Raw genomic sequence first — 12,173 nt, 5'->3', positions numbered from 1 at the left:
GGCATCTGGGGGTAGAAGTATCACTCAGAGCCCATGAGTTGGCAATAGCAGCTCAGTGGATATCTGAGTTGTGGGCTGCCTGATCGAATTAACGAGGATACAGGTAAACAATATTTCAGTACATCTAAATTATGCCAGAAATACAGTTAAAGGACATACCTTTCACAACCATGTTTTCACACAACTTTGCATCTTAATTTGCAATATTGTATGTAGCTTAATGAACTCACTCATGAGACGGCCATAAGTCATTAAGAACCCTCTAATAAGACAGTCACATGGTTCGACTGAAATAATTCTCTAGAAGAGAATAACCAGATGTACGGCAGGTTTGATTAGATTCTCACCTTTCAGTAACATTGAGTCCATCCCTAGATGTAGAGGAGGACCTCATGCCCCGGAAGCTACCATAATGAGAACGTCTACCTTTTGCAGAGGGAGTTTCGATTGGCATCTCTCCAAGACCCTGTAAAAGAAGAAAATCAAACAAACTCTTACAGTGTCACTTCACTGCATTTCAGTGTTTTGAAAGGGTGCACCTTGTTTAGTACACAAAGCTAATATAAATGTCAATTAAGTTGAATTAATGGAATAGCAGGAACTAAAGCAAACACAAGAGCAAACACAAGGAGAATATGGACAGAGCGCTGAAAGAAACTAAACACAATGGCATCTTCCTTCCCCTGGTAACATTTCAAAGCAAAAGATCGAACAGTCACAAAACACCAATGCTCTTCGAAATCCCTGTTCTTATGACTAACTCTAGGCTATACACAATTCTTTTTTAGTTTGATGTGTTTCCTAAAGGCTGAGTGACAAGATAATCTGATCACTTTCCAAGACTAAAATGTGATGGAGCACCAGCACATGGAGCCCTTACTTATGATACCGAGCTAATGAAAAGGGAGGGCGTGGCAAGTAAAGGTTAAACAAAGCAACAAGGTGATCGAAATATGTGGAGACTCTGGGACCAGGGAGGGAGAACGAAAGTAATTGTTATGAGAGAAACGAACGGGAGAGAAGAAACTAGGGATAAAATAATGTGGGCGGAAAAGCAATTGAGTACAGTGGGATCGAATAGAGCAATACAGGAACTAGTACATGCAAGATATTTCAAGAAAGGGAGAAAGAAAACAAAAGATTTAAAGAAAATACAGACAAGTGGGGAGTGAATGTTATTTATATGCAACAAAAAGAAAACACATTGCAGACAGAAACGAAACACATGCACTCACACGGAGTAACAATAGGAAAAAGTAGTTCACTAAATGTGAGCAGTGGAAGGATAAATGTCATCTAAACAAAATGATGGTAAAGCAGCTGTGCCACATGGGAGAGATAAATACAAGAAGAGGAAGTAAAGCTACTGAATAAAAAGCAAGCAAATGACAGTGACAACAAAGCAACCAACGGCAAGCAATGGGCGGGGCTAGAGCGAGTAGCTGGAAGCCTACCAACAAGGGTGGAGGTAGTACGGTAGAACGTTGCTGACCAGAACACAGTGATCTGCAGGATTGTTCTAATAAAATTAGAGACCCCCCACAAAATGAAATGCTGTAAAGAATATGTGCATTGTCCACAAGTTCGTCTTTGCCTCAAGCTATGCTTAACTTCACCCTCCGTAATTCATTTATTCTTTCTCCATTACACTCAGAAACTAATATTCACAACTCTACCACAGACGTCATGCACTAAAGTAGCCACCCTATGTATGTCTCTCCTAAAAAGGACCCCATGGAGCCTGACGTATATTGTACATTGTTTTTATTGAGGGCCAGTGACCCATATTCCCCAGGACACAGGAGACAATAGGTACGTGCTTATAGTCAATACACACCAATGGAGAGTTAGAGGTTATCACTCTAGCACAACCTCCATTAAAACATATACAATATTATAAATGCTAGGAACTGGAAAGAGAAACTGCAATTGGGCCCCTTCCAAAAGTCTACAGGTATCAAAAATATCTAGATCGGTCACCTCCCTAACTTATATTGTGGCATGCTTCATCAACGGTGAACTGTCCACACAATGGAAGGGATAATACAAACATGGTGGACTCAACTGTACTGTGGGAGTTCTTATTAGTTCTTTTAAAACAAGTCTGGAGTTGGAGTCGTCATTAGATTCAAAGATATCATTGACAGCACCACTTACACTGATAACCCTACCAGTTACAAGGAACAGTTCACGTTCAAGAGAAGCCTCACAGCCAACTTCTCCCTCAGCAGACCCTCGTATACAGATCACCAGGGCCCACACCAATTTCGCCAGTTACATCACGGATTTCATTGCACTACTCTTCATCAATGACCAAACTCTTAAGGCCCTTCTTGAAACCTCGGAAGCCTTGGCCTCACCCAGCATGTTACCAAACCTACCCACATTGCCAGACACCTACCTATTGGACATGATTTTCTTCCCAATCAGCAACATCACAGTTGACAAGCCAGCAACTTCACCCTGGACAGACCCCACCCTCGTCAGTTTCAGCATACCCATTCCCCTCCACCAGAGACTTAACATCACTGGAACTGCCTGCCACAGGTGGTGTAGCATCACAGAAGAGGAGTGGGCTTCCGCCCTCTCTGCCTACTGGCTCCACTGCACCAGAAACAGACCAAAGGCCATCAAAAACTTCATCAGCTGGACCTCAGCAGGTGCCGATATTCTGGCTCCCTTCAAGTACAACCCAATGGAAAGAGCCAGACCACAGGTCAGTTGGTACACAGAGGAATGTAGGTTGATGAAATGCCACTGCAAGCAACTGGAGCACAAATGGAGAACAAGTCAAGACACCACAGACAAAGACATCTTCAAATCAGGCATAAGACGCTCCCACCAACTGATATGGAACACCAAGGACACAGCTCCTCCAGATCAAAGCAACAACAGCAGTAACCACAGCAAGAAAATCTTTGCTAACATCAAAGATTTCTCTGCGAATCCTTCCACCTCCTTCAACACTACCCCCTCACAAGACCTTTGCAAAAAGCTCTGGGAATACTTCTGTAACAAAATCCCCTCCATATACATCTTCGACCCTCAATCGGACCCCATCAAAGTCCCATCACAGCCGAGGAATGAGTCCTGACCTAGTGGCCCGTCAACACCATCGATAGAAGGAAGACCATCAACTCCTGGAGCCTATCGGACCCTGTCCCTACCACAAATTCACCAAAGGAGTGCTACAGATCAATGAAGCACTCACTTGTTCTCAATGCCTCCACTCGCGGACACCTGGAAACATACCACAGTCATGCCCCTGCTCAAGAAAGCATCCACTGACCCAGTGACGCTTTACAATTGGAGACCCATCTCCCTTCTATCATACCAGACAAAGATCTTAAAAAACAAATGAACAGGTGCCTCACAGACCAGCTTAGCAACCACCAGTTCCTTGACGCCACATGGTCTGGATTCAGGCCAAACCACAGTACAGAAACAGCATTCATTGCAGCCACATATGACATCTGCATGATCCTTGACAGAGGAGACACAGAAGTCCTTATTCTCCCAGACCTATCTGCAGCATTTGACACAGTCTCACACCCCTTCCTCATCCGGCATCACGAGATTGGCATCCAAGAACCCACTTTCCACTGGATCTACTACATCTTAACAGTTAGACAGCAAGCTGTCACAGCCCGACACCTTCCTCTTCCAAAGCCGGCAAACTCATCTGTGGAGTGCCTCAAGGTTCATTGCTCAGCCCCACCCTCTTAACACAGACATGATCCCTCTGTCCAATGTCATCCGCGCACACCTAGACATCCACTCCTTAGTCGATAACACACAATTCATACTCTCCCTCTCAGATAAGACTCCCAAATCAAGAAATAAGTTCACCTCCTGCATGACAGAAGTTGCTAACTCGATGAATGCCACTGTCTCACTGACACGATAGAAGTAGCGATCTTTGCCAATAACACCTCACCAAGGGACTCCAACTGATGGTCGGCTTAAATCTTTTTGAAGAGCTTACGCTTGATACTGCCACGAAACTAATCTGTCAGGTTGGATCAGGGTCACCACTGGATCCAGTCCCCGCCAAAGTGATGGGAAATTTTGCCCCGGTTTTAACTATTTCTCTCCTTTCCATATGGAATTCCTCTTTAACCCGGGGTCAGTTCCCTTCAGTGTGGAAACAGGCTATGCTGCTCCCCATCCTAAAAAAGCCAGATGCGGATCCCTCACAATTCTGTAACTACCGCCCGATATCCCTTCTTCCCAAACCTGCTAAGATCCTGGAAAAGGTTGTTCAGAGGCAATTGGCCTATTATCTAGAAAGTAACCAGCTGCTGCATGACTCCCAGTCGGGATTTAGAACCGGCTTCAGCACAGAGACTGCACCGCTAGAGGTATCAGAGACGATTCGTGAGTGTGTGGACAGGGGTGAGGAGGCCATGTTGGTCCTCCTCGACCTGTCTGTTGCTTTCGATACGGTGTCCCATGATATACTACTGGATTGTCTGCAGCAGCTGGGTATCGGAGGCACTGTACTGACCTGGATTAAATCGTTCCTCACAGGGAGGACTCAGAGGGTACTTCTTCGACCCTTTGAATCTGAGGATAAACCTCTCCTGTGTGGAGTGCCCCAGGGCTCGGCCTTGAGCCCTCTTTTGTTTAATGTTTACCTAGGCCCGCTTGCCAGGGTAGTTGAGTCATGGGGGGTCAGGGTGGTCTCTTACGCTGATGATACGCAGCTTGTTTTTTCTTTTAGAGACCACTCTGACTCCCACTTTTCCAACTTTCGCAACTGCCTTGGCAACATCTGCTCTTGGATGGCTTCCAACCATCTGGTCTTGAACACTGACAAAACGGAGGTTCTTTTCTTTAACCAAAAAATCTGCCCCTCCTGCTACCCTGTGGTGGCCTACCGTTCTGAACCCCCCTCCAAATCCAGTCCAGTCAGCTCGCAATCTGGGCTTCCAATTTGATAACACCATGTCATGTAAAGCCCAGGTCAATAAAGTCACATCTGCCTGTTTCGGCAAATTGGGCATGATCAGGAAGATCTTTCCCTATCTCCCTTTGGACTCCCGCAAGACTGTTGTCCATGCGCTTATCACGGCACATCTAGATTATGCCAACAGTCTCTATGCAGGCGCCCCCCTCTACCTTATTGAAAGGTTACAAGTTGTTCAGAATGCAGCTGCTAGACTAATCGGAAATATTCCTGTCCGCCACTCTGTAGCGGCTTATCGGAAAGAACTGCACTGGCTCCCCATCTCCCGTCGTATCCAGTTTAAAGTTCTGATCCTTGCCTTTCGTGCCATTAACGGATCAGGCCCGGTTTATTTGAGTAAAAGTCTCAAATTATCTGTATCTGTCAGATCATTGAGATCAAACATCCTACGTCTCCTGGTGGTACCCAGATTTCGTCGCGCCAGGAGCGGGGGCAGAACGTTTGGCGTGGCTGCTGCCAAGTTTTGGAACAGCCTCCCACTGGACCTTAGGTTCATTGAGTCAGAGCAAGTGTTCTGTCGGAAACTTAAGACCTGGCTGTTTACTAGCCCTTAAAATAACCTCTTTCTGGTGATGTACTCTGTAGCTCCGTTTTATGATTGGCATGTACTCTGTAGCTCCGTTTTATGATTGACATGTACTCTGTAGCGCCGGGACACCCCCTTTGGGGGTAGCTGTGCGCTCTATAAGCTCCTTAATAAATAAATAAATAAATAAATCATACCCACACCCAGCACCCACACCAGGAACCTTAGAATAATCATCAACAGCAAACTGGACATGACCGCACAAGTCAATGCTGTCACTGCATACTGCTTCCACACTCTGAGGAACATCTTCAAATGGCTCCCAAGCACCACAAGAAAAATGGTCACTGCGCCCTATTCACAAGCAAAGAGGATTACAGGACCACCCTCTATGCTGGGGATCACCAAGCAACTTATTAGATAACAAACCATACAGAACTCAGCAGCCAAACTCATCCTCAACCTCCCACACATAAATCAATCACACCACACCTTAGATGGGTCCCGATACACAAATGTGCTCATTCCAAACTGTCACACACATATTTGAGGCACTACACAATTTAGACCTCACCTACCTGAACAGTTGCTTCTCCTTCCGCTAATGACCCAGACACCTTTGATCCACAGGACTCCTACTTGCACACATTCCACGCATACACAGAACCAGATCAGGAGAAAAGGCGTTCTCTTACATCTCGCTTAAAGCATGGAACAGCCTCCCACATGACATCAGAGCTGCCTCCTCCTCTCTTGTTCAATTCTGCAAGAAGTTGAGATCTGGCTTTTCAATGTACCATCCTACCATAGGCAAGGCTAGGCGCACACACTTGCTTAACCCCAGGATACCCACTTAGGCGATAGTGGGATTTACATATACTCCTAACCTAACCTAACCTGCCCTGTTTTCCTACAGGTAAAGTCTTTTAATTCGGTTCTCACTAGGGACAGACGGAATTAACTATTCATTGTGAAAAAAAAATAAAAATGAAAAGTCTTAATTAAAGGCCGTTAAAGTAGGTGTCCGCTTGGGTTTCATCTTGCAGAAAGAAAATCTATAGGATTAGGTGAAGTGAGTGAGACCCACAACTATAAAGAAAAGGACTCCTCCAAAAACGAATTTAGAAACTCATATTTCAAAGTCTTGGAGAGGTAAATGTTCTCTTTGTATTAACAGATTTGCATCCACATATTTCTATGCGGCATACTTCATCATCAGGTCTTCTCCAGGTAAATCTGTTATTACCAGTTGGGCTCAACCCCACTTTGGGAGGTACAGGGGGTTGTGGAGTACTTTGGTGTATTTCAGGATCATGATGAAGGTTAAAAATGTCTATTGGTGATATACTGGCTTCTAATCTTTGGTGACACCTGGCATATTAAAAGTCATACGGGACGTCAGTGACCCATAGACATTTTAACCTTTACTAGGATCCAGAAATACATCAAATTTACACCGAAGTGCCCCTCCAAAAGTGGGGTTGACCCTGCCCGGTAACAACAGATGTTCCAGGTGAGGACATCTTTTCCTCTGATATATATAATTCCTTACTGAAACCTTTCTCATTCGTCACTCATACCAACACTCAGACTCAAACAATCTTCCATTTGCCCACAGTGCTTGTTATCATTACTAAAGGGATGCATATTTGAAATTCGACCTGTGTTACCAAACCTTTATAGTGTTTGAAAAAATAAAACCTCAGCCACTACAAATCTGTATGCGATACACTTTTGAAATTTCAACATCGTTAATGTATCCTGATGGTCATATAGAAAGACACTGCCGCAGGTTTCAGGAGCTAAAAAGAATGTCATGCTACTGTCCTCAGGATGACAACAGGATATATAGGAATTTCTTGTACGTAATTTGTTATGAAATATTCTGTGCACATTGTGACAAATCTGTATATCCTTTTGTAGACACTTGAAATGTTGAAACCCTCTTTGATTTTCTGGTGGCATCAAGTTAGAACCGGTTTAGTGTTCTTCTTTCTTTGTCCTCTCCAAGCGTTTCTCCATACACAGCTAGTGTACAGTAATACTTCTCACAGCAGGGTGTTCCCACAACAGAGGCACAAAGAGGTGCACGCAGCCCCAGGCTCTCAACAGCCACACTGAACAGTAATCAGAAATGAGACAAAAATGTGGCCTTACACAAAGGGCCCTTCTCACCCTGAACAACAGATTGCATTCCACCCTCCCATTTTACCAAACAGCAGCACTCGGACTAATCAGCAGCTGCTCTTTCCCCACATCTGTGTCTAGGTTTCCTCCCTACAGCTTCAGAAATGTCAGCAATACACTTCCACTCTATTGGGAAAACAACCTCACCTCCTCTTATGCACATGATCAGGACACAGGCTTCCAGAATAGAAAATGCACAGTCTAGGTATTCTTGCACATACTGTTTTAGCATGAGGCCGAAGCCAAAAATTAAAAAACAGGATAAAGATACTCTCTGTCAGATACTCAGGACAGAGAACACGATTGTACACCACAATTGGGACATTCCTGTCCTAAAGTCTACTTTTATGCACTACCCATTACACCTACACACCCGACCAAGCGCCTAGATACCCTCTAGGGAGATCAGTGCACTATACAAATCAATAGAACATTACATACTCATAACCCACCCCGCTCCCTTCACCAGGCAAGAAGAAAGACTGCATTGCCATGGCTTCCCACAGGTGCTCCCATCCACCTCTGCTCTTGGGCATGATTGGCTGCCCCTTCCACTCCTTGTTCAGGGTATTGCCACTCAGTACGTCATTCACATTGCATGCCGAAAGTTACGCTGCTCAGAATTGTGGCTGTTGTATGTGTGCTGCCCAGTTATTACACCCCATCACCTGCAATCCTATCCGCCCAAGAGCACCCCAAAAGTGGTACCCGTTTGAAATGCTACAGTGAGATGCAAAGACTACTACTACAGGATCCTTCTGCTGCATCACCTCAGACTTATCTTGCATCCTGCAAAAAAATCCCTAAGTCCACAACCCCACCTCCCTCAATTGCCATCTGTGCCAAGTGCAGGCGTGCACATTTTTAGCACCGATGGTGGACAAAAACACCAGTGGGTTTCAAGTTGTTCCCACAGCAACATTTACATCTATAGGTTATTGCTGATTTGAGGTGACAGCATGTGAATAAAAAAACGAGAGTTTCAAGACGTAAAACAACAGTTAAAGGTCAGTATGCAGGATATTTCAGCAGCATGAGACTATTATTGATTCACACACCCTGCACAGTACTTCTCTTTATGTTGAAGAGTGTAAACATTGAGTAGATACCAACAAATGCTTTAATACAGTTTTCTTAACTGACCATCTGCACAAAAATATTTAATAAATATGTGCACTGAAGCCCATGTAGTTGTGGTACATCAGTATGGTAGATATCCCAGGTAAACCACAATTAACTCCCTTTCTCCTTGATGAGCATGCTCAAGTTTTTCCATCAATGTTCTTCCCACTAAATAATAAAATGTGTATTTTCTAAGCAATCCATTTGGTAATGGTGTCCTTTATATCTGGCTCAATTACATATTCTGACGAGAGCATGCCACAAAAATGTGTTGTGTTTATTTTAACAATGTCCCTCTCTAACATTCACTGTGTGCAGTGCCTTTTCCGCTGACATTGAAGGGGTTTGAAAAAACATGGTAACTGGGTGCTTTGATTTACAAGCAAACCAAAAATCTCTAGAGTGAACTTTGAGTTTGTTCTCATGACCACCCTGTCCTTACTTATTTGCAATTGGAATGTTGACTAGCAAGCACTTATATTTCAGTAACTCATTGTAGTAAAGTCTATCAGAAAGAATGTACTAAGTGTAAGATATTTCAATGTTGATTTCTGCATTGCCTCAAACACCGGTAACATTAACACATCTAGAACAGTATTTAAATTGTAAACAGGTGTTCATTGATGGTGGGGGGATGATATATTGCTCCTTTTCGGAGAGTCTATTACTAGTAAGTTAGACATACTGTCTTTATATATGCATCAACAGGTGGCAAATGTTCTTCAAGGAAGCATAACTTAATTTACAATCAGATACATGAGAAAGCATTTAACAGTACTTTCATCATTTTGGTATATTTTACATTTATTAGTATAATCTCATAAAACAAATAATTTTCTTTTGCCACGTAACACACCCCTATTGTTCTTCTGGCTTGCCTTAAGCTAGCCATACTTTTGGATAACAAGTTTTGATGTCAAATGTTTAAGACATCAGCAGACAATCTGCCAAACTTGGGCTCCTGACTTCTGGAGGATGCTCTCCTTGAGTCTTCTGCATAGTTAGTTAATGTGAACTTTGTGGCATCCTTCACGGTATCTCCAATGACCTCTCTATTAAGTGAATACGACGGCCAACATGGCTACTGACTTGCTATTAGACTCATCTTCATGCGTGATATTCTACACTTGTGCATTTGGGTGCCTCAGCCTAGTAGGAGGTGTCCTTGGTCACTGTAGCCTCTGCCTACAGAGGAATGAAGGGATTATCCAAGAAAAGGTTGGACGGACAAATTCCCTGGGGCACATCTGAATGGAATAATTCGAAGATCTGCGCCAGAGCTGAAAGGCACCCCCTAATGTTGAAGCCACTACCTTCTCATACACTACTAAAGAGCTCTCAAAAACCATCGACCACGAGGCACCAACAGAATACATAAGGCCATCAGACCAAGTGGGCCAAGGACTGGCAGAGCAGGGACCTGATTCCTAGTCAGAAACATCAGAATCATACCCTGAATATCTGCATTCCACAGGGAAGGATGAAACTTCTTCATAAGGGTTGTATCAAGTATCAGCCCTATGAAGGTCAGTGTATGGGAATTTCTGCGAATTGAGTGTAAACCCCCAGTTGCAAGTTTAAAATGTTCCTTGATCAGCGCCGGAAATCAAGCCTTTACTAGCCACGTGTTCAAATACAGAAATAGATGAACTCCTGCTGACCTCAACTGTGAGACCGCAGAAATGCCAGTAATGAGGGGAAGATGTGTGGTGCAAATGTTAGGCCAATAAAATCATCAGTGCTAGGACCCAGAGGTGAACTTCAGTGGATGGACAGAGAGCGATCTGCACATTGAAGAGGCGCATTCCTATAACCAATGACTAGCCACCGGACACAACCAATGAAAGTGTGAACATGGAATGTCAATGGCCTAAATGAAAAGATGAAACGGACAATAGCCATGCATTTTATTAAAAAATACGCACCAGATATTGTCCTTTTACAGGAAACCCACCTCTTAGGGCATCATTGTAGGGCCTTAGATAGGTATGGCTATATCCTGTTGGCACATGTGGAATGCACCGCTGGCTTTAGAGGGGTGGGAGTGCTGGGTAGGAAAGCATTCCCTTACATACCTGGGAAATCCTGGTTGGACCCATTAGGAAGATACGTGGTCTTGACTGGACAATAGGAGGAAACAACCGTAAATCTATGATCTGTGTATGCCCCACCGAAACTACAGTTGATGTCCTTAGATGCATTGGGTCCACTGATGCTGAAACTGCCACAAGGGAGATTAATAATGGGTGGTGATATGAATTATGTCCTTTCAGTTGACTTGGATGTTCTTGGGGGGGACGATCATTAGGGAAAAGAGCAGGTGGCTTAGGAGACTTTCTCGCTTCTATGGGCCTCAGTGACATTTGGCGAAGCCACAACCAAAGCATGAGACAATACACTCACTTGTCCGTGGTGCATGGAGAACTGGCAAGGCTGGACTATTTAATAATGCAGGCTAAGTTTGTAGGACAGTTCAGGGAAACAATGTGTCAAACAAACAAGGGAACCCATAAGGTATCACATAGGGACCTTGGGCATTAAGTATTATAAAGAACAGTGGTCCCTATAACAAGAATTATTGTGAGCAATGATCATACACTAAATAGGTTGTATGTCTTCTGTCCATCCGGACAGGTTTTTATTTTGAGTCAGAAAGATAATTTTGATTATTAAAAAATGTCAAGCGGGCACAGCCGTGACCTTCAACATTTACAGGACAACAACAAAAAGGACAGAAATGGAAAAAGCAAAAATTTGTCTGTACATTAGCTTTTCAATGGGACAGACATCGAATTTTAGACCGCACCATTGCAATTATCCATATTACATACACTATTTGCATATGGGGTTTATGTGTCGACGTTTCGATGCCTATTAGAATGAGGGCATCATCATCAGGACATTGGATGACATTATTGTTGTCTTAAATATTAGAACCATATCAATTGGCCTTTCCATCACATTTACATCATCAACATTATTTACAAATGGGAAGAAAAGAAAGGGGAAAAAAGGTAAAAAGAAATAGCATAAATAACAGGCATATAGTTTAAATCCTCATTGGTTCTTTTGATCAACTCCATTGGGTGAAAGGTGGCATGCATAAAAAGGGCATTTGTCTGTGCGTGAATGGGCGAGAACTTGATTAAATCAGCTTTGTTATGGCTGTGAGCTGGTGGTCCGAGTGCCGCAGTGAGGTTGTTTGTTGGTGATTTAAGTGCAACATCAACGGCGAGCATTGAGTGAGGACGGCGAGTGAGCGGGGATCGACAAGTTTTAATTGTGGCTATACAAATAACATGCTTTTAAAATACAGCTGGATTCACCTATAGATTTAGAACAGCCGGCGAACCTATGTTTCCGTAGTTA

The 12,173-nt window shown here is 43.6% G+C and overlaps 1 protein-coding gene across 1 annotated transcript in view; it reads right to left on the bottom strand.

Moving 5' to 3' along the window:
* The window catches only part of TOGARAM1 (TOG array regulator of axonemal microtubules 1), an 871,068-nt gene that overhangs the window by 154,310 nt on the left and 704,585 nt on the right, over positions 1 to 12,173 (bottom strand). Inside the window, exon 18 of the mRNA XM_086937344.1 lies at positions 348 to 466. Coding sequence (XP_086793470.1) covers positions 348 to 466 — 119 coding nt within the window. The remainder of the gene's footprint in view (positions 1 to 347; positions 467 to 12,173) is intronic.

Source organism: Lissotriton vulgaris, chromosome 9, assembly GCF_964263255.1.
Source record: "Lissotriton vulgaris chromosome 9, aLisVul1.2, whole genome shotgun sequence".
Lineage (NCBI taxonomy): Eukaryota > Metazoa > Chordata > Amphibia > Caudata > Salamandridae > Lissotriton > Lissotriton vulgaris.
Note: the sequence above shows the minus strand (reverse complement) of the source record. Positions and strands in the feature narration are given on the sequence as shown.